Consider the following 27,530-nt stretch of genomic DNA (forward strand, 5'->3'; position numbering starts at 1 on the left):
GCAAGAGGAACCTCTCTTTGAGTTTCTGAGTTTTAGGGAATTCAGCTCTGATTCTTTAGCCACAGACTTCTCCTTGATATAAGGGTCCACGGGACTAAACCTCATGCCTGATTGGAGCCTGCACCCTGAATTTCACCTGTCTCCATCCTCTCTGGACAGACTCACAGGTTTGTACTTGTCACGGCCAACATGTGGCTCTCAGGAGGCCTGGCTTAATGGGCTCAAATCCATTTGCCTGGCCCCTGTAGACTCAGGGAGAGGAGGAGAAGAACAGCAGGTGTCGGTCCTTGGTCAGCTTCTCCAGCTGTGCAACGTTGGAGCCTTCTGATGTCATCATTTTCCCAAGTAAAATTTCAAATTCAGCATCTATGGCTTATGCTAGATTATAGGTATATTTCTACTAAAAGTAAACCAAAAAATGTGCAGGGGATAAAAGGAACTCCCAAGTAATTGATCCATAAGATGAATGGTAAACAATTAACCAGAACCATGAACAACACTCTTCAGAGAGTTGATTTCATGCAACCTCACTAAAACAGCCTTGGTGGGTTTCACTATTCCCTTTAAAACTTAGAAAGTCAAGACCCAAAGCCTCACAGGAGGTGGGACTTTCTCCTCAGGTCTCCATGGCCAAAGTCTCTTTGATGCACCTTCCAGGAGTCTGAGTCATTGTTGTCACCATGCTTTAAAGGGTGACTAGAGTGACTAAAGAAAGTGTGTACTATGTGCACAATTCAGCCATGAGGAACAAAATGACATCATTTGCAAGAAATATATGGAACTGCCAATTATGGTGCTAAATAAAATAGGCTGGACTCAGGAAGTCAGACATTGCATGTGGGCAACTCGATCTGTACATATATGTGCATAACATTCCTAAATATTACATATGACGTGAATGTAGAATGTAAAACTACTTGAGGAAAATATAGGGAACTAGGGGGAGAGGGTGATGGGGGTGAATATGGACAAAGCACATGACATATTTGAGCTAACATGTCATTTTTATAAGCTATCATTTTGAATAATAACTATAAGCTGATAAGATAATTAAGAGTACATAGAAGGTGGCTAGCTTCCCACTCATCAACCAGTTAGCAACCGGAAGCTTTGTGCTGAGTCAAGCTGCAAAGATTGAAATTCTAAAGCTGAGGAGGTTTGGAAGCCGACGTGGTTAAAGTGAGTGGTTTGCGCAATAACTAGTTAGTGGGTGGTTTAGGTATCATCCCATGTGTTGGGCTTACAGATTTAGGGATTCCAGAAACTTTAGTTCATTTTTCCCTCCACAGCCTGTTTTCACGCAGACAAAACCACTTACCTCATCTACTGTGGAACAGATATTAAGAAGGAATGTTCATGAGGTAGGGTAATCTAAAACTGAACATCGGCTCTCCCTCTAGGGGGCGAGATTCCCAAAGAACAAACAACTCCTCCACATTCATTTGACCAGGGACAGAAGTCCTTCCGGTTCTAGAGCAGCCTCCTCCAAACGGGGAGGGATCTCAGAGAGCACGTGATTTAGTCTCTGGGGTTAAAAGAGCTAAATTTCTTGTCTGTGTGTCCACTGGGCTTCCTCTATACTCCAAGTTTGTCAAGAAGCAAACCATTTGTGTATATTCTCCTTAAATGTTACTAAAGTCCAAACAAATCCAATGTGGCAGGTATGGGTAGCACATCTCTAGACTCAGGGGTACTGAGATTTTATACATAAAGGAGAAATAAATCTAAGTACTAGGTCTTCAGTATCATAAGATCCCTGGTCATACTGTGTGTCATACTGCTGTTGAAAAGTTATCTCTAAACATCATTTTTTGGAAAATGACTAATGTTAACACATGTTTGTTCAGAAGAAGTAGCAGAAATATAGGGTTCCAGTGATCCAAGCCCTTATTTCATACATGCACGCAAGAGAAGACGGTACCTACTACACGCAGCTGTAGCCCCACGCTCCTAAGGTTACCTCTGTCTTACCAGATTTACGGGATCCTAGCAAGCATTTGTAAAAACCATGCTCTGTCTGAGTCAACAACAATGAATGACATAGGCAATGGGAACCATACCGGGAAAATTCTTGTTTATTCCTAGTTCTCTGAAATTCTTTTGACTTCACGTAGTCCTAAGTTAAGCAGAGCATGGAATTTGTCCAGAAGAGATAAATAATAAAATCGGTTGTGTGAGCGCTCCACTAAAAAAAAAAAAAAAGAAGAAGAAGAAGAAGAAGAGAAAAGAAAAGAAAACGGAAGAGGGGAAACTCTCCTCCAAGGTTATATTTGGTTATATTTTCTTTTGAGAACCTGAAACAAATGCACTTAGAGACACTAGTTGTGCGAGAGACTGCCTTGAGAGAATATAATTTTTAAAACTATGTAACCAAGTGAAAGAAGGCGGGTCATATTTGAAAAGACTTTATTTTCCTTGAACTATTGCGATCAAATCTAAGGAATAGTCTCTGGGTTTATGAACTTTTTAGACACCTGCAAATACTGTCAAGCACCACCACATTTGCCACCGCCAGCCTCACACTTACTGTCTAAAACGAACCCGGGCCGGGACTTGGACTAAACTTTTCAAAGTAACCTTAGGAGAATTTCGGTGAGCACATTATCTATTCAGTAAAAACTTGGAAAGGGAGTCTGGTTTTGGTTTTTGTTTATTTGTTTGTTTGTTTCTTTCTTTCTTTCTTTTCTTTTGTTTTTTTTTTTTTATGTAAAAATCAGCCTATTGATAGGTGGAGACCCAGAAAAGGGAAGGAGAGGGAGGGGGATAAGGATCTAGAGTGGAAGGGGGGGGGGATAGAAGAGAGGAAGTGGTAAATGGGAAGAGAAGACACGGAGGAGAGGGGGAGGTGGAAAGGGGACAGAGAAACGGAGAGGAAGAGAGAAGAATCCACTTTCTAAGTAAGAAAGAGAAGGACAATAACCCCGAGTTTTACGAGATTTGTGCGGGTTGCTGCAGAGGAATACGGTAACAGCTGGAGATTACGGTACTCGCTAGGCTACCGCCTGCCTTGTACTACGTCAACCCGAGCCGCAAAGTTCCAAGCCGCTCTTTTCTGGTGTCCAGAAACTGAATATCAAACTGGTGATCGTGGAGTTATTGGCTCGCTGTATTTGTCATTTCTTTTCTCTATTTTCAGTCTTTATTTTTAAAAGATCCGGGAGAAACAGAAGCGAGCCCGGAGTTTGAGGTGCTCGGTAGTGGTGTGTGGGGTGAGTCAGCGGGTGCTAAGGACTGGGTCTTGGTCTTTGGAGACTGCCCCCCCCCACGCCCCATTCTCCTGCAGAGAAGCAGCCGGCGCTGCAAGGACTGAAGGTCCGCTTCTCCTGGCGCCAGGGCCTCCGCAGCCGCGCAGCAGGTGAGTAGCGCAGCGGTGCGGGGTGCGGAGCGCCGGCATCCCGCAGGGCCGGGTTGTGGGGTAGACTGGTGTGCCCCAGGACCTCCACTTAGCCCTGCATCTCCGCTTTGGGACCGGGTTTGATACCAGCACCCCAAACCACCAGATTTCCCTGATTTGCCATGGGGAGTTTCCTTCTAGTTAACAAGTGTCATTTTAACCCATATAAGACCCCAGATGGGAGGAAGCGGTCTCCGCAGTGGTGGCATAATTCGGTTATCACCTGTGAGGGCTTGAACTTGTGATTTTCACAGCAGCCTGCTCCTGAGATCCCTGCCTTAGGGCCCAACCCCAAAAGACAAAGTATGCAGGTCCCCAACCCCCAACCCTCCTCTCATGTCTTCTGGTCTGGTCCTTTTGCAGAAATCGGGTTATTTAGGTAGATCATGACCCTAGCCCAGAAAATCCCAGGCATCCCCGACTGCTGGCACGCGGGCTTGATTTTTTAAGTCCCTTAGGAAATCTGCAGTGACTGCTACTTGCAGAGCCTGGTCCGAGGAGTAATATACTCCCACCCAGGTCCCCAGAAAGCCCGGGTGTGGCTTGATACTGGAATCCCTAGAGCGGGCGCCCCTTGGAAATCCTGCCTGAATCCACCCGGGGCCCTGTTTAGCCCTGGAGATTGGCTTTGCTGGGAACCTGGCTCTTTCTCGAGCGTGGCTTGGCTGGTTGGCAGACCCGCGCGCTCTGCTCCCACCAGCGCAAATTCCGCGGGAGTGAGCGTGCGCGTGGCCCTGCGGTTCAGTACCCTCTGAGGTTCGCACTCCCAGGCCGCCCTCTCCAGGTGACTATGGTGCAACCTGTTCAAAGGGCGACACGGAGGATCCTCCAGATTCCACCGGCTTGCCTCTGTGAGACAACCTCAGCTGCACTCCAGCATGTGGAACTGGGAAGGTGGTGCAGGAAGGGGGCGTTTCAGGGTTTTATTTTCTTCAACCTATTTCTCGAATTTCAGTTTCCAGCTACTGCAGCTTGGGGTTTTGTTGTCATTATTTGAGGTGGGGAGATTGTTTTGATTTTTTTTTTATTGCTTTTGATTTGGATTTTGAACTTGGTCAGCCAAGACAAGGTGAAACATTTGAAGGCAGCTTCCCAGAGGGGAGGACTGCAGAGGGGGACAGAGCACGCAGTCCTCTCCTTTGTCCCGTTTTGCCTACGTCAGGGCAGCCCAAAGCCACTCAGGGACTGCAGAGCGGCGGGCTCCCAGCAGGAGTCTGGTTACTGGGCGAGCTCCCCAGGGCCTGGCTGTCCAGGGAGCCTGGCTCATGGTTTGCCGTTTTCTTTGTGCTTTTTATTTTCAGCTGGATTCAGATAAACGAAGCTCCAGGGCCACTACGGTCTCCTCAAATATTTCAGACCCATGTCACTTAGCCAGAACTCCTAGACGCTGGAGCTAGCGACATCCCATAGATGGGCGGACAAGTGGCGAGTAACTGCGGGTCGTCTGCAGCACCCATATGCCCAGCGTCCCTGCCTTGAGCTTCGAAGGCCGAGCCACACTTAGCTACCATTTCAGCAAAGACTGGTCATAGACTTGTGAATTTCTAATTGTGTGGATGCACAGAATGGATCAGACTGCACAGAAAAGCAGATTTTTGTAATTTCAGGTTGCTTCCGCAGCCTGTCCTTTTAAACCTTGGGAAGGTGTCCCCAGAAACCCAGAGCGCCCCTGGCCATGTCACCTTTAATGCACTGTACCTTAACGTGGCCCTCTGAGGGTTTCCAAGGCTGCCCAGGGTGGTTTGCAACAGGTGTGTTCTCTCCCTACCGGAGCCCAACCCAGCTGTCAGGAGTCCCCCGAGCTGAGATTTTTTGACTTGGCTTCCTCACACCGGGTTTCGCACAGGCCCCACCCCCACTCCTGGAGGGTGGCCATCCAAAGCCTGACCTTGCCCCCTCCCTGAGACCATGGTGCTTCTCTCTGAAAATGCTTCGGAAGGCTCCAACTGCACCCACCCACCAGCTCCGGTGAACATTTCTAAGGCCATTCTGCTTGGGGTGATCTTGGGGGGCCTCATCATTTTCGGAGTCCTGGGGAACATTTTAGTGATCCTCTCAGTGGCCTGTCATCGGCATCTGCACTCCGTGACTCACTACTACATTGTCAACCTGGCTGTGGCAGACCTCCTCCTCACCTCCACTGTGCTGCCCTTCTCTGCCATCTTTGAGATCCTGGGCTACTGGGCCTTTGGCAGGGTGTTCTGCAATATCTGGGCGGCCGTGGACGTCTTATGCTGCACAGCGTCCATCATGGGCCTCTGCATCATCTCCATCGACCGATACATTGGTGTGAGCTACCCGCTGCGCTATCCCACCATTGTCACCCAGAGGAGGGGCGTCAGGGCTCTGCTCTGCGTCTGGGTGCTTTCTTTGGTCATCTCCATCGGACCCCTGTTCGGCTGGAGGCAGCCGGCTCCAGAGGATGAGACCATTTGCCAGATCAATGAGGAGCCGGGCTACGTGCTGTTCTCAGCGCTGGGCTCTTTCTACGTGCCACTGGCCATCATTCTGGTTATGTACTGTCGAGTCTACGTAGTAGCCAAGAGAGAAAGCCGGGGCCTCAAGTCCGGCCTCAAGACGGACAAGTCAGACTCAGAGCAAGTGACGCTCCGCATCCACCGTAAAAATGTCCCTGCAGAAGGCGGCGGAGTCAGCAGTGCCAAGAATAAGACTCACTTCTCAGTGAGGCTGCTCAAGTTTTCTCGAGAGAAGAAAGCTGCCAAGACGCTGGGCATCGTGGTGGGTTGCTTCGTCCTCTGCTGGCTGCCGTTCTTCCTAGTGATGCCCATTGGTGAGTGTTCTCAGCCCCTTGTTTACAGATACTGGGTGGGGAGTCTCAGTGGGAGACCCACCCGCTATGGAGGAAGAGGGATCTGCATTTCAAAGGCACAGGAAGGACTTCCTGCTGGGAACTCGAGTTTCTTCTCCTCTTTTATCCCCCTAGTCTTCTTTGCATTGGGTCCTAGGGCACTTTGTCAGATTCAGTAAAGAAGGTGACTGACTGGCTGCTAGAGATTTGTTGGCTTTTAAGGAGAATGTCAACTTTTCTTAATGTTAACTTAAATCAATTCAGTCTCTTTAGAGTCCCCCAAGCAGACTACTGGATACTGCTCCTGTTCTGTTATGGGTGGGGACAAAAGTCCTCTTGGCTTGAAACTACACACTATGCATGTTCTGGGCAAACCGGACTGTATGGCTGGGTCAGATGTGTTAGTCTCTGCGTAGGCTCTGGCTGTGCTCATTTTGTTCTCAAATTCAGTATGGAAGAGAATATGGCAAGCCACTCACAACAGAAACATTTTTTTCATGTCCAAACTAATTAAAACTCCATAAAGAATTCCCCATTAAAAACCCCATCGAGCGAATACTCTTTTATTTGAGCAATGAGTTTGAAAACAGACACCACTCTTATCCAAAACCATCCTGGAAGTTGCAGGTGACAGCTTGAAAACAGTACAACAATGTGGCGAATCCAACCTTTGCAGATGCAAAATTAGCCATTGTCAAAATTAATTAGCTCATTGTAAGTGTCAACAAGTCAATCCGCTGGGACAGTCTGCTCTCTCCAAAAGGCCTTCCTGCAATTCCAAAGCACTTCTTCGCTATTTTTAGTTTGTAAACGAAAATACAGACTCACATGCTGGTTACCACCAAACACAAAACAAACTCAAAATCATAGCAAATGTGCCCTCTAAAGGGCCCTTGAACCCTGTATCAATTACGGTACCATACTCTGCAACTCCGTGTCAGAATAACAGGACTAGTTTTTGAGTACCAATGGTGCCCCAGATGTTAACCAGTCTTTTCAATACCTGTCATCTTGCCACCACACATGCAATAAAGACACTTCTCAACACTATATCCTCCACACACATGTAGCTGTTTAAAAGTGCATTAAAATTAAATTATACCCAATTTCCATCTCTCAATTCCACTAGCTACTTTGCAAGTACTCAATGACCAGCTGTGGCCAGTACCTACATTTTGAGACAGTAGAGGCACAGACATTTTCTACAGTTGCAGGATTTCTGTGGAACAGGACTACTGAAGAGGCTGACCCTACAATGGCCTTCCTGTGCCTGCCTGTCCCTGTTCCTAACTCTTCCTGGCAGGATGTTGGAGCTTTGAGGTTACTGGACCAACACTCTTTGCTCTAGCCATTCTGCCTACTTTTCTTCCCACGCTCCTTCTCTTTCTGCTTCTAGGAGTGTACACTATTCTAGTTGCCCCTACTCACTCCACAAATGCTAGGTGAACCCTTGTTTCAGCCACTAAAGGTGGCTTTGTTCATGAAAATAGACACGTGCACATATGCCCTAAAAATGTGAAAGACCAATAAGCACTGAGAAGTACTGTGGAGTGCAGGGGATATTTGAGCAGAGCCCTGACTGAACTAACCTTGCAAAATCCCGAGGGAAGAACAGGTTGGCAGAGGGAACAGTGGCTGCAAATATGGGAGAGCCTCACATGCTTTTAAGCAAGGGTAAGAAGCAAGGACAAAAAAAAAAAAATAACACTTGAAATGTATATAAGAAATACTCAAGCTAATAAAAAAAAAGGGTAGATAAGGTAACATCATTGGTGTCTTTAGTTGTTGTTGAAGTAAACTTTGGATACTTGTGATTGGAAGCTGTTGGAGGGGTTTTAGCAGCTGAGTGACTCACCTTGTATTTTGTAATGATTATTGTGATAGCCAGATAGAGAGTGGCCTATTGCAAGCAAACAAGGAGACCAGTTAGGAGGCTGAAGGTCTGGAGCTCTGGTATACTGTGCAAGTGACCACACTCTGCACTTCCCTCAAAGGCAGAGCTGGGCACAGGGTTAAGAAATCAAGTGTAATTTTAAGTCCAGAACTGAGTCAATGGTGATGTATTTGACCGGGACTGAAAAGAATGGAGAATGAGAAGGGAGGGGAGGGGCTGGGGAAGGAGGGACATCGGAGCATTGCTCCCACTATGCTGAGAATGCCCCTTGGACATCTGAGTGTCTGCCAGGTGGGCAGAAGATATGTGAACTGGGAGCTTCGAGGGGACACGGGCTAAGGGTAAAACCTTGGACACACCAATGTATACAGCAAGAGGCACAGGAAGGCCTGCCAGAGAGGAGGCACCCAGAGAAAAGACAGAGAAGAACCAAGCCTCAGACGTGTCAGTCAGGGAGAGAAGCAGGCAACACAGGGAAGGCAGAGTGTATGTAACCCAAGAGGTGGGAGGAAAATTAAGAAAAATAAAGAGACAATTGTGTCACATACAGCTCTGGAAGACAACTTGGTGTCCTTAATGGTGGACAGCAGTCAGGTGAGGCTGATGGCTTCTGTAGAGTAGTGGGAACAGAAGCCCTGCTGTGCATCCTCCAGGGAGAATAGAAGATCAAGTGGGATGAGGGAAGACAGACAACTCTTAGGAAGTGTTTGCTAGAGGCACTAGGAAATGGTATTGCTTGAGAAAGCCAGGGGCAATTCTCAGAAGGGAAGACGGACCTTGATGTTTATATTCTGATGGGAAAGATCAGATAGAGAGGGATGCAAATGGCATAGGCAAGATTAGAGAGAAGTGCCCAAAAGTGAGAAATGGCAAAGCAGTCAAGGGATGTGAGCACCACAGGAAGAAGGAGAAGGAGAACATTAGAGAGCTCTCAGAGCACTTCAATATCCCCAGTGAACTAAGCAGAGAGAAGGAACAAGGAGCCTGTCATTGAATAGCAAGGAAAAAGACACGAGCTCTCTTAGGAATGAGAGTCTGTATATTATGAAAATTTAGTCAAGACACACCAGTGGCCCAAAGGCCTGTTTGGAATCTATGGTCATGAATCTGAAACCAAGCAGGAAAGAAGCCTACACCATGCTCTCCCAGAGCTAGTGACTGAGGGATATAGGGTGTGACTGAGGGTGGATAGGCATATTTGAGAGGGATGAACGCCAATGAAGTCAGATTGGGACCCACACAGAGCAGATGCTGGAAAAAGTCAGAGATGATGGATACCTGGACTTTAGGGTTGTGCTGGTGACTGGGGCTCTAAAGGAGATGGAGTGTGGTTACCTAGATCCTGGTGTCCCGGAGAGTAGGTGGATGTTTGAAACTTGAGTCTTCTCCTAAGCACTGCACTCTCGAGGAGTTGATAATACTGAAGTAAAGATGTTATGACAGAGGGACTTCTGGCTTTAAAAATAAATTGAAAGTAAGTAAGAAGGTAGATAGATAGATAGATAGATAGATAGATAGATAGATAGATAGATAGATAGATAGACAGACAGACAGACACAGAAGAAAATTGAAAACCTATACTTCACAGTGTGTCAAGAAGCTGCTTACTGGACCAGAAGACCCCTAAACTCACCAATGTGTGATTGGCAATTTCCTCTTCACACCAAATGAATATGGTGGTGTTTCTCCCAGGAGTTATGGATAGGTAAGTCCCAGCCACCAAAGCAGAAAGAATGGAAAGACGCATTCAGCACACACTAGCTTTCCAGGCCTGGAAAGTTAATTAAAAAGACATGGGCCTGAAAGACAGATGCAGCATCAGTCCCCCGTGCTGAGGAATATAGCAGTTTCATTCATCTGGAAGTCACTGTAGAAGCTTCTAGAAGTAGCACTGCTGATGGAGCAGGTTAAGAGAGCAGGACCTTGACTGGGCCATCAGGGAGATGTAACTTGTTTTCATTGGCAGCCTTAAGTGCCTTTTACACACAAGATGTGAACAGAAAAGTAAGTAGGCCATTATGTTATCAATCCCCAAGAGAAGAGGTATCAATCCACACTTGGTGGCCCAAGATTGTAAAGATTAGAAATAAAGCAGAGTCCAGAAGGAGGCAGATATGCCGAGCTGGGATGTGAAACACCCACATGCAGGCTATCTAAGGGAAGTCAAATGAGTAAGTTCTATCTCATCACCAAAAGTTCCTGAACACCGAGGTTCAATGGCTCATACCTGTAGTCTCAGCACTTGACTGGTGGTGTGAGGGAGATCAAGAGTTCAAGATCACCTTCTGCTATATGACACTCAAACTACAATGAGCTCGAGAGTGGCCTGGGCTTTAAGAGACACTTGCCTTTCAAAAATCCCCAACTGGAGACCAGGAGCAGGTTAGTGACTGATTTATTGATGATTGATTGATTGATTGATTGATTGATTGATTGATTGTATTCTGCCTTTGTTATAACACATTCCTTCCCTCCAAGCTCCTTTCCACTGAGCCTGGGGTATATGCTGGATTGACCAGTGTGTCTGTGGGTGAGAATCTAACAGGACTGCTTTCTAACCTAAGCCTTGCTTGTCCTGTTTCCTTTTTGCAAGCCAAATGTTTGGTTGAAGCTCAGAAGCCATTCAGCTAAGGGAGGTGACTCTGGTGGCTGCTATCAGACATTCTGACTTGGCAGTAACAGCTTGTAAAAAGTGAGTGTTGATGCCAGAGAGACTAGGAAAGTGTTAGTCCTCTGCTGAGCAAAGGAAGGGTGGAGACTGACCCCCAGGGAAGGCCAGCAACTGCATGATGTCATCATCTTTGGAATTTGACTCCTTGTCTGTCTCCTACTACTTCCTGGGGCCTAAGATTTAGACCTCAGCTCGACTTTTTCATAAAACAAGGGACACCATACAGACTGGGTTTCCCTGTAGTGCCTAGCTCAGAGCAAATGACAAAGATTACTGATCTTATTAAAATTCATACAACTCATTGTGGATGTGTGGACATATGGCTGTTGCCATGGGTGTGTGGCTGTTGCCATGGATGGGGGATGTCCCTGGAGGTGTAAGGGGGAGAGAGCATTAGAAAACAGGAAGTGAAGGGGACATTTATCAAACATATGATTACATGTCTGAAATCTGCATATAGTACGCTGTTTCAATACAATGCCTGGCATTGCTGTTGGACCTCCACCACTGCTTCAGCATCAAAGGATCCAATGAATTGGGTTGGAGTTTGACTTATAAAGGCAGAGAACATTTGAGAATTAGCTTCCTGGAAGACAGGAGACATGGCAAGGAGGGAGAGTGTGTTCTAAACTGGGATGCCCGTGTGAAGGAAGAGCTGGTGAGATGCTTACTACATGGAGGCAGAAGGAAAGAATTTGTTTACTCCATAAAGTTTCACAGGCTGCCTATTATGTTTTAGGTAGCTAGAGACCCACCGACAATCACAAGGAATCCCTGAAAGTTAGAACAATTAGAGACACGCGGAACTTCAGACAGTGATAAGTGAGAACACAGCCAATTGAAAGCACCAACTCGTAGAATAGCTTTTAAATGTCACATAATGGCTGGTTCCTCAGTGGGTGCCCAGATAACAGGTGTCAATCATTGCTTTCCTGTAGGTAACATGGGACCAGGCCCATGGGTACTATAGAAAAGAATGAGGTCTTGCCAGCCAAAAGCACTGGCAAAAGACTGCATCCATCTTTTTTTAAAAAAAATTTATTGGATATTTTATGTATTTACGTTTCAAATGTTATCCCCTTTCTCCTCTACCCCCTCCTCCTGCTTCTATGAAGATGCTTTCACTCCCACCCATTCCCACCTCAACACCTTGGCATTCCCCTACACTGGGGCATTAAGCCTTCACAGGACCAAGGGCTTTTCCTCCCATTGAAGCCAGACAAGGCCATCCTCTGCTACATATGTGGCTGGAGACGTGGGTCTCTCCATGTGTACTCTTTGGTTGGTGGTTTAGCCCCTGGGAACTCTGAGGGATCTGGTTGGTTGGTATTGTTGTTCTTCCAATGGAGTTGCAAACCCCTTTAGCTCTTTCAGTCCTTCCCCTGACTCCTTCTTTGGGGTTCCCGTTCTCCGTCTGATGATTAGCTGCAAACATCCTCATCTGTATCAGTAAGGGTCTGGCAGAGCCTCTCTGGAGACATCCATATCAGGCTGCAATCCATCTGAACTGTGTCTGTAGACATAAGTCAGAGCTCAGCCTGACTGGTGGTCAGGACTGGCTGGCCTTCATGGTAGCCTCCAGTGCTATAAATCAATTTTCTTATAGTGAGACCATATGTCTCCCATCAAAGAGCATTAGCTACCAGACATCTGTGCAACAAACTGCATCCACCTCTGGCCCAACATCAGTGCTCTCTCTTTCAGGATCACAGCAAGTCAGGAGACTGGCCTAAGCCCAAAGGAAGAGAAGCAGACCAGTCTCTTGATACAGGAGTAAGGAATACATATAGGGATGGGGATGGAGGGTTATAATGATAGTGCCAAGTACTGGCTCCAAGTGTGTGAAGCAGCCTCTCCCTTCTATCTGTCAGCTACATTGAGAATTTGCCATGAGCTGGGCTTAGCACAACACCTAAAGTCCTTTATTTTCCTTCCTGCTAGTTTCCAATGTCCAGAGTGAGACCCACACAAACAACTCTGAATTGTATATGATGCTAGAAAGTGGCTCTGGGTGGTACCTTAAAATCCATACAGTGGACTAGGGTAGTCCTAGCCACCAAGGGCTGCAATTCTCTCCCAGAATGACCTAACCTTTGAGCCAAGATCTATATAACTGGCTGATCACTAGTGGTTCAAAGTGAGTGGAAGAGCTGGGTATATGGCAACATTGGTGGAATGTTTAGCTGGCATTCCTGAGCCCTAGGTTGCATCCCCAGCACTGAATAAACCAGACATGGAGGCACACACCTAGAGTCCCAACACTCTGAGGTAGAGGCAAGAGGTTCAGCAGGTTCAAGATCATTGCCCACTATAAAGTTAGTTCAAGGGCCAGTCTTGTCTAAAAGGGGGACAGGAGGAAACAGAATGTGCAAAGAACCTGGCAGGGCCAACCAGATGTCCACAGGGTCTTTTCAGATGGTCACTGTGGTCAGAGTTAATCCATGTATGAAGCTGCAAAGAGTAGTGCCAGATCAGGCAAGGTTTGAGAGTCATTTCTACAAGTTGTTTTTAAACCGATGACAGCCAGGGCACAGAAATGACAAGTTCATATGTCAACATCTCAAAGATGAACGTAAGATTGTGGCTAGACCAGTTGGGAGAGCTTTGCCTTGGACGGGCTAAGCTATCTGTCTCCTGCCAGATACGGTCTGTATCACATGTTCCTTCCGGGGCTCTGCATGCCTCTGGGGTTCCTCCTTGGTCAGCACCTCCTGAGCTCTGATTTACAAGAAAATGTGCCTCATCGTCACAAACAGTATAGCCACGGTTGGCTTTAAATGAACTTCACCTCCCTCCAGAAGACAAATTTGTTTTGAAGATATACTTGTCATATTCAAAGGAATACACAGTGGGCTGGGAAGCTATTGGCCGTGACCCCTGCAGTGCTGTGAACAATAGCTGAGTCTTTCAAAGCCTGTGTAGTCTGGCAAGTTCCAGGCTGGCTGTGTAGGCACCACCTACGGAACACACTGCTGTGGCCTTACCTCAGCACTTTGAGGTGAGGAAGAGAATATCTTCTGAAACATTTTCTTCGTCTAATGAGTTTCTTCTCTTCCCACCCTACTATTTAGCTTGCCAGTCTGACACATACATAGTGGCCTTTCACTTTTAATAGCAGATTTCTCTGCTATTCGAACATTTCTTTCCACATTTGTAGTAGTCATTAATATTTTTCCCTCTGACAAAATTGCTTGTCTGTGCTTTGAGGGCACTTTTCTCCTTCATTGTCCTCAGTAATCACTCATAAATACTGGCTTGTCTGCCTTCTGCAGAACTCAGATGGGTTGAGAAAACGCAGCTGCTTTATATTCCAAAGAAACATTTGATCATTCAGATTTCTACAGCAACACACACACACACACACACACACACACACACACACACACACACACACAGCCACTCCCACACTTAATAGTATCCCAAATTAGCTCCCTCAGATCCGATCATTTCGTATCATCCTACCTACCCTGTATCCTTCATATGACTTGGTGCCTTGGTTTACTTTGATGCCCTTCCACACCAGGTTATTTCTGAACAACAGAAACTTACACCCCGTGGTTCTGAAGCTGGTAGGTGTAAGAAAAAGGCCCCAGCAGGCTCAGGGGTGAGACTCTGTGTTCTGGTTCTTACATTGTTCTAGTTGTCAAGGTGGAAGAATGGAGTTTCGGGAATCTTTTCTTCATCCCAACCAAAACCCTTACCTTCTAATACCATTCTGTTGAGGGCTAAGATGTCAACATACACACTTTGGAGGACATGAGTCCTCAGAGCGGAGGACATGAGTCCTCAGAGCAGAGGACTTGACCTTCTAGAACTTTGTTCAAACATACTGACTATGCCAGCTCTTGTAGAACTCCAGGGTTATCCAGGGCAGGAAATAAGAGAGTGAGTTGGTCAGCTTTCCATACTATAATAGAATGTCTGAGGCAATGAACTTATAAAGAAAAAAGGTTGATTCTCATGCATGGCTCAGCAGATTGTGGTCTAAAGTCTGGTAACCTCATTGCTTTGGACCTCAGATAAAGACAGTGTGCCATGATGGGGAGTGTGGCAGAACAAGTACTTAACTCCAGGAGCCGGAAAATCAGCCAAGAGATGAGAGAACAAAAATTCCCTAACCCCTTTGGAGCTCACCCTCCATGACTTCAGGACCTTCTGTAAATCCCCACTTCCTGAAGGTCCCCAGCATGCCAGTCTAGGCAGCAAGGTTTTATGGAACCTGCTACAGGATGTTTCTGTAGATACACTATGGTCTTAAATTTGTCTTATTAGTTTGTGTATTTTTAGTGTTCAACAAGGTGAGGTGGGTTAGCCCAGTGGTTGGCCCTCAGATATCTAGTCTCTAACTCTCACACCTGATGAACCTGGGACTGCTCTTCCACAGACCGCTGCTCCCCCAATGACCCTGCCACACCCTATCCTCATTATGACTATAGACCCTAAAGGTCTGACTGTGATCCCACTGGCCCATAGCTAGGGTCCACTTGCCCTATTGCCACTGGGCAGGGGGTCACTCAGTATCAAGAGTCCCCTTGCCCACCTTTGGTAAATTCCTGAGCCAATTTTGCTGCACAGTTTTTATTCTGGGCTCAGTGCAAAGAGAGCTGTGGGCTTCTTGCACACTTGTGCTGCCCAAGACGTGCTCTCTATCCCTGATTGGCTCCCCAGTTCTCTCGTCTTCAGATAATTTTAATGGTTCCCCAATCTGTGCTGAGGAGAAGCTCAGAACAAGTGACTACCTGCCATTTTCTACCATATCTTCACAGTCCTTTAGAGTAGAAAGAGACAAGGCCTCTTCCTCTGGCAAATAAATGGGACCCTCGGTGAATGTTGTCACCACTTCCCAGGGTGGCCCCCAGATTCTGTAAAATAACCATAGCTAGTAGGCTGCTGAGAGACAAAAATGGGCTTTAAAAGAAGAATGGGAATGTTTCTATAATCCTTATACTTGGGGATCATTTTCATTTGCATTTTTCTGGGACTTGTTTGTTTTCAGTCATGTAAACATAGAAAATAGTTATGCCATCAAATGTTTTAATCCATTTCTTCATGGAATGTGTCCTCTGGGGATACTCGAAGGAGCTTACCCAGCAGGACTCGGGTAGCTTATTTTCTTTCAAAGCATCATGCATTGTCTATCTGGAAGGTTTTGTTCGCATTTTGGTAAATGACACATAAGTGTATTAATTTTAAAATGGTTTTAGATCTGTCTCCACAGATTTATTGAGTAATCCATCAGACGCTATCGTACTTTGAAAATGTCATTTGTCATAGTAAAAGGGATCTTGAATCTGTTTTATTTCCATCCCATTCATGCTTTAGTGCTGATGCTGCATTAATCGAATAACTGTGCCCTTCTAATACTGTGGTTTCCTTTAATCCTTCGGTTTCCCTACAAACTATAAAGGACGTTGATCAGTTTAAGACCTTCTGGCTTATGACTCCTGAGTGAATACTCTTTCAAAATTATACCGTGCACTTTTAGATACCCAGTCTTCCTGGGAAGCTTGTGTGCTTCTGGACCCATCTCGGAACTGTTGCTGCTGCTCTAATTCAATTACAGGTCTCCCAAAAAGGGACCATTCAGGCCCCAGTTTAAAATGCATTTCAATTCATTTCTGTTTTGGAATGAAGTTCCATCAAAACTGGATCTATCAAACATGGGTTTTTTAAAAATCTTTTATACCATGTCCTAGCTGACATCCTTGGCTTAGGTTCTGTGTGAGTAGGAAGCTGCCCCTCTAAATATTTACTTCTGCTTTGTATTTCTGCATCCACATGGAGTTGAGCTGTCATCTTGACCCCTTTTGGGTACCAGCAAATTGTAACATATTGAATTTTTTTTGGACCATCAGTAACAGTTGAACTAGTGTAAGAATTATGTGTGCCCCGAAGCTTTGAAAAATTTGCCCCATAAAACACTTGGGCTCCGTTCCTTTTATGGATGTAAGCCTCTGAGACTCGTTTCTATTCCTTCCATGGATACTCATCTATTCTGATTGTCAGGTTTGATAATTTGTATTTTATTTTCCCCTCTCCCCTCTCCTTGCAGGTGAGTATTTGGGATTTGTGCATCGCATTGTATAGTTTCTCCTCTCCTGGGTGTCTTCCTCATCTTCCTCTTTAGATATCGAAAACCTCCTTCCCACGTCACTGCGACAACTGGAAGAGTTCTTTATTTTCTGACCTCATTTGCTTGGGGGCTTTTGCTGTTGTTTTGGTTTTCTGTTTTTCCTTTCAACAAACTCTGGTTCTGAGTTTATTATTTTCATTTGTTCTCCAATTAATTAATTTAGTCTCTAGGATCTTCTCTCTTTCATTTTCTGCTTACAGTTTTGTTTTTCAATATCAGCTTGACCACAGTGTTTGTGTATTTTGGTTCTCTCTTGTTGAAGATTGGAAACAATCAAAGCTATTCATCTTCCTCTAAGCAAATTCTCACTTCTTCTCCTAATGCTTTACTCTCTAGTTTTTTCATCTGCTTGGTCTGTATTTCTAATTTTGACTTTTCTTTCTCTCTTTCTCTCTTTCTTTCTTTCTTTCTCTCTCTCTCTCTCTCTCTCTCTCTCTCTCTCTCTTCCTTCCTTTCTTTCTTTCTTTCTTTCTTCTGTTCTGTGTAGACATCAAAGGAGTCCTTGTGGTTCTGGTTAATTTGAAAATAACTGGTATTTTATTTCCCAGTTCTTTAAAATTAATTCCAATTTACTCCATTCTAGTCAAAACAATGTAAACTCAGTAATTTTTAGCTATGGAAATCATCGAAGCTTTTAGAATTAATCAATGATACACAGGCTGGATATATTTCACGGTTAATAGATTTCTCTCATTTTTACCCTCATCCATTATCTAGTTTGTCAAGTGTTCTGAGGTCTGGTGAACTCCCACTGCTCCCGTGTTGCTTGTGAGTACTTTTATGCAGCAGGTGGAGAGCTGTCCTTGTGAGCCTGGGGCTATCATAGAGCAGCACAGATGTGGCCTACATGGCATCATTTCCTCCTCACAGCTCTGAGGCTGATGACTCCGGGCTCAGGGGAAGGTGTGATCAGTTTCCAGACTCACAGTCACCTTCCCTGGGTCCTCACATGGCAAAAGGAAACTTAGACCTCCTTCTCCTCATAAGGACACCAGTACTCCTCACGAGTCTCCACCCTCATGACCTCTCTGAAATCTAACTACTGGAGCTTCAACATACCAGTAGGGAATATGTGTCATTCTGTGCCACTGTATGTGGACGCCACTTACAGAATTAATTCAATTCTTGGACTTCAGGATAGAAGCTACAACACTGAAGGAAACTGAGGCCCACCTGGGAATCAGTGAGTTCTTGCTGGCCCTGTGTGGCTGCCTTCCAAGAGACGACAGTATGAAGGGCCTCATTCCCCAGCCCAAGTTCTCACCCACAGGGTACCACCCATCTTCTGGACTCTGCCTGTTTGTCCAAGGGAAGAGGGGGTTGCATTCTACTTTCCAAACCAAGTTTCAGAATTTTGTGCAAACTAGATCCAAGATACACACTGGATGTAAGTAGTGCCTTGCTGGTGACAGCCAACTAGAAACCCTGAGTCCCGAGCACTAAGCAACACCCACACCCACTCCCTTTCTGCTGGCAGCTCTGCAAGGAGATCAGAACACAGGTCGCTCTTCACCAGGAGTGTCAATTCCAGACGCTTGGTAGAAGGCCCTGAGAGGACTGTGGCAAGGAGTGCAGCCTGCCTTTTCCAGAGGGAAGGAGGCGAAGCTGACCTGGGCTCATGGGTTGTTGTTATTCTGGAATGCCCGCAGTGCAGTAGCCTTTGCCCAAAAAGGGTTTGAGAAGGGAACAGTTTGCACGATCACTTTTTTTTAAATGTGCTGTTCACATTTAGTTTATTGCCAGACATCTAGTTGCAAGTTAGAAACCTGCTGTTCACAAACTGACCATGTGCATCCATCCCTTATTGTGAGAAATGTTTTAGCAGTAGCCCCGCAGTCTACATTGGTGATAGGGGACCTTAGAAACAACTGAGCCATATTCCAGGCATCCCAGGCTGGCTTCAATCTCCTTGTGTAGTAAAGGATAACCTTGAGCTTCTGATCCTCCTATTTCCATCTACGAAATGCTAGGATGATGGGCGTGTGCCACCAGACCTACTGGGCTTCCCACATCTTAAATAATGATTGTTTTAGTCCTCAGACTCCTGAAGGTTCTCAAGAAGTCTCTCCATCATGTGTGTGTATGTGTGTGTGTGTGTTTAATTGTGACCATTTGACCATTCACATGACATATGATTTGCTGTTTTAACAACTTGAAAGTGTCAGTTCAGCAGCTCCTGGCAGTGCACTGATAGTGCTATGCAGCCACCACACTAATTAGCTCTTCTCCATCTCCTCCATATGAAACTGTATCCATTAGCAGTGATTCCTCTCTTGCCCCTGGCAGACATCCATCCTCCTTCATCTGTATGATTGCCCTACCTTAGTCCTGTGTCCATACGGAACCACGCAACATGTGGCCTTCCACATGTCCTCCCATAGCCTGCTCTTGCGAACGTCACTCGCGTTGTGACCTTGTCGTTCATGACAGGCTAATATTCCATCGTGTGGATATACACTATTTGACTGAGCTACCCATCCACTGCTGGGCGGTTACCTTTGAGCTAGTTTTGAATATTTGCCAAGATGAATATTCATGGACCAGTCTTTGAATGTCTGCCGCAGTCCATTTGGATCCATAATCAGAAGTGGAACTGCTGAATCATCTGAGACTTCTATGTTTAGTTTGCAGAGGGTCTGCCAAGCTGTTTCCCACAGCAGCTGCCCCAGTTTCTGCAGCCACCCGATGTTCGATGCACAAGGCCCCACTCTTTCCAAGGCAGCCACCACTTCTTTTCTTGCCTGTGAGGGTTACAGCCATGGAACGTGTAGCAGTACTCAGATGTTTGGCATTTCCTCATGACTCATGATGGCCTGAGGCTTCCTCTGTGTTGTGGTCACCTTTGTTTATCTGCTCTGGAGTAATGTCTACCTGCTTGAATCACTTGCCCACTGTGACCTGAGTTGTTTGACACTCATGGCTGAGTTTTCAGAGTTATTTGTCCCAATACCAGCTCTTTATCAGTTTCGTGAATTCACAGATGTTTTTACTTTTTAAGTTGCCCCTTTCTTCTTCATCCCTTGGCCTTCTTGTTATGATTCCTCCTCCTTCTTCTTCTTCTTCTTATTGTAGTTTCTATGTATAACCTCTCTCAGCCTCAAATTCGCCATTGTTCCTCCTCAACAGACCTACAGCTAAAATTTCAGGCACATTATCACAAGGCGCCATTTTCTTCATAAAGTCCTTTGATGCACATCTCTCTTTAATTTTTTTTTTTTGAGACAGGGTTTCTCTGTGTAGCCCTGACTGTCCTGGCATTTACTCTATAGACCAGGCTGGCCTCAAACTCAGGGACTTGCCTGCCTTTGCCTCCTGAGTGCTGGGATTAAAGGCGTGCACTACCACCCTGTCTTTACTTTTATACAGTGCAACTTATCTGTCTTTTCTTTTGTTGTCTATGTTGGCTTGCCATATTTCCGAACCATGGCCTGATCCAAGATTAGGAAGATCTATCCTATCTTCACATCTAAGGATTTCATGGCCTCAGTTCTTACAGTTAGTCTGTTGATAGGTTGTAAATTAATTTTTGTATTTGGGTTGAAATAAGGTTCCACATCATTCTTCAGTATGGAGAAATCAGTTGTTTCAGCACCGACCATTATTGAAGCGACTGCTCTCTCACCCACTGAATGGCTGTGGCACAATGAACACAATGTTAATATGCACAGACAGAGGCCTAAAGGTGACTTCAGCTGTATTCTCCATTGCTCTCCACAGTATGGGCATATTCTCATAACTCACAGCTCAACGCTCTGCTTAGGCTGGCTGCCCACCAGCCTCAGGGCTGCATCTGCCTCTGCCTGGCGAGTGCTGTTTACTGACTTGAGACACTACTCTCAGCTTTCTTCCTGTAGCTGTTAACGTCAGTGCCCGAGATCGGAACTAAGGTCTTCCCACTTGTTTGTCAGGCACTGAACTGTCTCAGCTGTCTCCTGGGCTCCTACCCTATTATGCATATTCCATAAGTGTGCTATCTCCACACTAAAAACGCACTGTATTGACTATTGTAGCTCTGTAATACATTTTAAAAATTGCTATCCACCATTTTTTTCCACCTCTGGATGCTAAAAAGACAATTTCAAGATAATTACTTCTCATAGAAAATTGTGTAATGTAGTATGGAAACATATTTTCATCGGAATGTCCAATTTCAAAACCTACCAAGACAGAAGGTTCAACATTAATAAGTTGTAGTGCTGATAAATTATTTTTAAATGTTCCAAGAGATGAAAATGCTAACTTTCCTGGTATGTTTAGTCAGTGTCTATACATGTAAGTTATTGAGAGGCATCTCATATATAAATATAATTAAAATAATAATGGGGGCTATAGCTTGACCTGATGAGAAATCTCTTGGCCCAGAATCCAGTCTGAACTCACAAGCCTATTTGTATATTTTAAACTCATACAATATGTTTCACAGTGTGTTCATATTTTATTCAAGCACATATACACTAGAAATATTACACAATATACAGCATAGAACTCCTTACTGTTATAAAAATCTATTTTCCAAAATACATTTAACTCCCAAGATTTGGGGAAAGGAATTATAGGTAGCTACTTTACAGTGCTCTGATTTCCAGTCTCCAATTAGAAAAACAGCAAGATAATTAATAGATTTGTTTCATGCAACTAACACTGATGGCGCCACCGCGCTGTGCTGGCATCTTGCTCCTCCTGGATCCACTGGGATTCCAGACAATTCTCCTCCGTCTGCGTCTCTTATAGTTCCCAAATGTGGGCCAGGGGTAGTAGCACAGAACTTTAATCCCAGCACTCAGGAGGCAGAGGCAGATGGACCTCTGTAGATCTGAGGCCAGCCTGGTCTACAGAGTTAGTTCTAGCACAGCCAAAGCTACACAGACAAACCCTACTTGACCAAACAAAATAAAACAAAACAACAAATTTGTACTTGAATCAGTTTCTTTGATTGCGCTTTACCCTTCTGAATTATCCCTTCAGAACAAAATGTCCAGGCCATCCCTGGGTTGTGCCACGATCTGCTTCAGGCATGACCAGTCCAATATTGTAGCTCATTTTACTCACTCTATAATTTACCAGTAAGACTTTAAGACAGTATTTTCACCATGATTTCTGCTCCTATAAAAGAGCCTCATAGAGGATAAATAACTCACTAGATATTACCAAGCTATTCCATGACACAAGCTTTCTCGGTGTTTCTCTATCCTGTTCACTTTCTTTGACAAATGAAGCGTTAACTGTGACTTGGGGAGAAAACCGATAATCCTACATTTTCTGCTCCACCTTTGTCATGAATAGCTTGTATCTCTCCCTGTGTGAGGGGAAGAAGAGAAATGAGTTGAAGCTGGAGAAAGCCATGAGGAGCAGAGAAGTGGGGGAGCAGAGAGCAAATAATTAACTCTGGGGTCTAATGTCCACTGAGTTTTCCAAGGTTTTCATGTTCAGTGCTAACCCTGCACTGACTGATTAATCACAAAGCATTTATGAAGCACTGGGTATTTACTGTGCCCTTAGTCCTGAGCTGAGCCTCATGAGGCACTTGGAACAAGATCCACTGCCCACTTTGAGAGACAGGGTTATGCAAACCAAGCAGCAGTCATCAGGACGAAGTCATGTTTGTTAGGAATGGGCTAGAAGTTCAGAGATAAGATGTAGCTGGGAGGGAGAGCTTAGGTAGTCACAGACTACTTCATGGAAACAAGCAGTTTTCAATGGGGTCATGAACAACAGGATTGGAAAAGTCCGAAATAGCAAGGCAGGAGCAAGAAATGCATGATCATGGCCTGGTGAGCTAATAGTGTGCTGGCCAATACTGACTGTGCCATCTTGACACTGTAGAAGAACATCCGTGTGCATTTGTGAGGGAGTTTCTAGAGTTGGATAACCTAGTCCAGAAGACCCACACTAAGTGTGTGTGTGTGTGTGTGTGTGTGTGTGTGTGTGTGTGTGTGTGTGTATACATGTGTATGTAGGAGAGGTTTGATGATATCCCACCTGATACTGTGGTGTAGAAATGAGGAAACCATGAGTATAAGACACTGGGTATTTCTCAAGAAGGCTGAGAGATGAACTTTAGGACATGGAGGAAACTGGAAGGAATAAACAGAAGAACAAATGTAAATTCCCTGAGGTTGGAGGCAACTGGAACATTTAGGATAGCATAAAACTCTGACAAGACAAAAAGAGACAAGAGTCAAACGCAGCAGCAGAGCTGGAAGGAGAGAAAACCACAGAAGTGTTGTCAGTAAGCCGAGGTCATTTGTATCTCCATTTACAGTGGGAAAAGTCCTCATGGGCAGGAAGACCCCAGTTCTCAGGCTGTGTAGCATTCAGAACCTGAAAAGAGTTTCTCAATTGGGAAAAATGTCTCCGTAAGATTGGCCTATAGGCAATTGGGCATTGTCTCGATTAATGATTGACGTAGGAGGGCCTAGCTCACTGCGGGCAGCATCACCCCTGGAAGGGTCCTCAATTGTACAGAACAGCAAGTAGAATAAGCAATGAGGAACAAGCTGGTAGAGAAGTCCCCCATGGCCTCTGCCTCTGTCCCTGCCTCCGTGCTCCTGACCTCACTCACCTCAATGTCGGACTGGGACAAGATGAAACAAACCCTTTCTTTCCTTCAGGTTGCTTTTGGTCATGGTGTTTTTCTCACAACAATAGAAACCAACTGAGGCAGCAAGTTAAGGGATTTACTTTGGCTCACAGTTTGAAGCCACAATTCATCATAGTAGGGAAGCCATGGTGGCCAGAAGCCACAGTGGCAGGAACACGAGGCAGCTGGTGACATTGTAACTGTTGTCAGGAAGCAGAAAGAGGTGAATGTTTATATTTGCTTTCTCTTTTTCATTCAATCCAGGACCCCATCCCTTGGGATAGTGTCAAAACACACACACACACACACACACACACACACACACACACACACACACACACACACACACTTAATGTGGGTCTTCTGGCCTAGATTATCCAACTCTAGAAACTTCCTCACAAATGCACACGGATGTTCTTCTCCTACAGTGTCAAGATGACACTATCAGTATTGGCCAGCACAGTAGCCACAGAAATGATGGCCTTCACATTTGGATGGGTGAGAAAGGGCAGGAGGAGAGGGTAGAGTCTGAGACCTCAGGTGAAAGGAGCCACAGGTTGACCGGAACACAAAAACATCTCAGCACATCTGATCACCTTTGGTCCCTTGTCTTCCCCTGGATTCTTCCTTTTGATTGGCTTGCTCTTAAACCTTAATTAGTTACAGCCTGATTCAAGACGCTTTATGTATAGTCACTAATGTACTCCACGAAGACATTTAGAGCAATAGGCATTTTGATTCCTATTTCAAAATAGAAAGTGTGGTCGAGTGTGATAAGAGTGTGATGAAGTAACTCACTCAGGGTCAGGCAACAGGCATGTGGCAGAGCAAGAACTGGTCTGGATCTCCCTGGTGCCAAATCTCATGCCCTAAATGTCCTCTATGCCCTCCAGACCAGCGTGCTAGAAAGGCCAGTCTACTTCTGCTGTGGTGGGTGAGTGGCTGGTTCACAGCTGTGCCCATGCCCACATAAGGATTCATTTGCTCTCTTCAGCCATAATTCTCCCTTGTTACTAAGAGGTGGAAAATGGGCATGGGAAATCACACAAATAACACCTCCCGGTGTCAACCCAGCTTCCATGGGGACAAAAGTGCTTTAGCAACTCTTTCAAAGTAACCAAGGAAAAGCTTGACCTTCGAGCAGTTTCTCCATTTAGAGTTAAATTTGTCTTCGAACAAATATAGTTTGAGCAAATCAAGACCTCCTGTTTCAGCTATGTAACTGAGAAGGTGATATTTCTAATCTGATTTAAGATTTTTCTTTTGCCAAACTCCTCGGGGCAAGAGAGAGAGAGAGAGGGAGAGGGAGAGGGAGAGGGAGAGAGAGAGAGAGAGAGAGAGAGAGAGAGAGAGAGAGAGAGAGAGAGAGAATGAGAATGCCAACCATCAGAATAAAAAAGAAATAACCCAAAAAGTGCATTGTTATAAACCATAACCGTGCTCGTTGTAAATAGCACTTAAACTTTTCAAACCTTTCTGGGGTTTTCATGGTAACTGCCTTTATTCCAGCTGATTTGAATCACGATGTTGTGTAGAAGCCATTGGCAAGAACTGGATGTGTGTTGAAGGTCAGGTGTCAAATGGATCTTCTGGGGCAAATACCAGAAAGAAAAATCCTGTGCACAATACCATCCCAGTCACCACCTACCCACACTCTGCAACTGTGTGGGGAGCAGTGCTTCTCAGTGATACCCAGAATCACTGTCCTCTCAAAGTCAGCCCAATGCCTGCATCCCACTGTGAGCATCTCTACACTCCAACTGTGCCCCTAGGAAGGGAATTATAGCCACGAGCTCTTAGTTTACTAATGTTGACTCTTCTCTCTGAGTGTTCTTGGGTAAGAGTGTTTCGTAAGGGTCAGGAAGGAGATTTGACAGCACGAGTCAAACACAAACTTGAGAAGCTACATATTGCCCTTCTGTGATTCACCCCGGCTTGCAGATGTAAGTGAGGTCCAAGGTCTGTGGGCAGCTCCATACAAAGGTGTCTCATGCAGAGAACAAATGGTATGGGGTAGAACCAAGGGCCTGTTCTCTCTCTTGACCTTGATTAACTTAGCTTGCCTGACTCTCCAGTCCCAGTGGAGTCATGACCAGTTTGTGTGTTTTCTCCCCAACCCTATACCCTTCTTTCCATCCCCAGGCCCTCCCTGCTTCTGACTTCTAGTCTCTGGGAAAGACTGAGAAAAAAAAAAAGCATGCACCTCTCACCAAATCAGTCCCATCTCTTAAAAGGAACTCAAGTGCACCTTTTATAGGAAGTCATCCCAGACTGGACTGAGGTCTTAGAATATCTTTAAGAAACAAGTTGAAACCTTAGTAAATGCCAGATTCTAAAAGATTCTGCCCTCACAGTTGGCCTGAGAATAAGCTCAGCATGGGGCTCATGGTCATACAGGTAGAGTCAAAGGTCAGAGGTCACTGTAGACTCACAACCTATCACTTTATGGGGCAATTAGCAGTGTGTGTGTGTGTGTGTGTGTGTGTGTGTGTGTGTGTGTGTGTGTGTGTGTTCGTGTGGATGGGCATGCTTGTAGAGATAAGAAGTCAATGTTGTGTGTCTTACTTAATTGCACCCTACCTTATGTTTTGAGTCAGTTTGAGCTCACTGACTCAGCTAGACTAGCTGGCCAACAAGCCCCAGAGATCCTCTTGTCTTTGCCTACTAGCACATAGATTACTCATGGCATCATATCCAGTTTTTCTATGAGGATATTGGGACTATGGACTCGGGTCTTGTTGCTTGTGTGGTATCCACTTTGTCAACTGAGCCAGCTTCTTGACCCATATGTTTATTTTGTGTGCATCGGGGAGGTATGGGTGTGGCTGTGTGGGCCTAAAGAAGCCAGAAGTCAGTCTCAGGAGTTGTTCCTCTGGTACTCTTCACCTTGTGTGTGTTTTTTTTTTTTTTACAAAGTTCCCTTGGTCTAGTCTAGGTGACTAGAATAATTTTTTTTTATTAACTTGAGTATTTCTTAAATACATTTTGAGTGTTATTCCCTTTCCCGGTTTCCGGGCAAAAATCCCCCTCCCCCTCCCCCCTCCCCTTCCTTATGGGTATTCCCCTCCCAACCTTCCCCCCATTGCCGCCCTCCCCCCAACAGTCTAGTTCACTGGGGGTTCAGTCTTAGCAGGACCCAGGGCTTCCCCTTCCACTTCACCTTGTGTTTTGAGACAGGCTCTTCCTCTAGCCTGAAGCTCACCAAGCAGGGTAAACTGGCTGGCCATTGAGTTCTCAGGATCTGTTTGGTCTTGCCTCCTCAGTGCTTATATTATGAGTGCTTTCCCATACATTTGGCTTTTTTAAAAGCATAGATTCTGAGGCTCAAAAGCAGGTCCATGTACTTCTATGTCAAGTACTTTAATGAGTGAGCCATCTGCCCAGCCCTATAATACACACTTTAGCTCCCCATATCCATATGCAACTGAGCTTGACCTGTCCTTCAATGGCAGGTCCTAAGTGTGAAAACCTTGTCCTTATTAGTTTGACTTCAATATCTAACTTCCCCAGAATGGAGCTAAGAACACAGTTAGGATCATAATGCTTTGAGGGCATAGTTGGGGACACATAGGCTACTTCGGTCAGAAAGGAGATGGCCCTGTGCAGAGTGGAAACGTGTGTCCAGAGGAGGGCTGGGTAGTTCCCTGAGGCCCAGGGCTACAGAGAAGCTCCTTGGGATAGTATTTTAACTGCCATTATTTTTGTTTGTTTGCTTTGTAGTTACATAATCCATGGCAGTCACGAATTCAAACATTTAAATTGCCTGAACTCTCGCCTGCTCTATACCCTTAGCTAAGACCCTTCCTTGTCTCCAGGTCTTGATATACCATCAACAGAACCACTGGGATGGCTTAGGCCATCAGCACTTAAGCCCCAGAGGATATTCTTGGGCCTACCCTGGATCTGCCTTACTCATATTTGAATTCTCAAGACTCACTAGGCATCAGAAGTAGGTGCTGAATAAATGTTTATTGAATTAAATTAAAGACAATCAAAGTCTTTTTGTATTTCATCAGCGAGTACCCAGCCAGCTGTGGTTTATTTAATGT

The 27,530-nt window shown here is 45.3% G+C and overlaps 1 protein-coding gene across 7 annotated transcripts in view; it reads left to right on the plus strand.

The window, feature by feature from the left end:
- The first annotated feature begins 3,009 nt into the window (after positions 1 to 3,009).
- Positions 3,010 to 27,530, plus strand: part of Adra1a (adrenoceptor alpha 1A) — a 105,587-nt gene continuing 81,066 nt past the window's right edge. For all 7 annotated transcript variants that reach the window (NM_017191.3, XM_087585472.1, XM_087585471.1 and 4 more), the window contains 2 exon segments: positions 3,010 to 3,355; positions 4,696 to 6,185. In NM_017191.3, coding sequence (NP_058887.2) covers positions 5,303 to 6,185 — 883 coding nt within the window. In that variant the 5' untranslated portion in view covers positions 3,010 to 3,355; positions 4,696 to 5,302.

Source organism: Rattus norvegicus, chromosome 15 (assembly GCF_021556685.1).
Source record: "Rattus norvegicus strain SHRSP/BbbUtx chromosome 15, alternate assembly SHRSP_T2T, whole genome shotgun sequence".
NCBI lineage: Eukaryota > Metazoa > Chordata > Mammalia > Rodentia > Muridae > Rattus > Rattus norvegicus.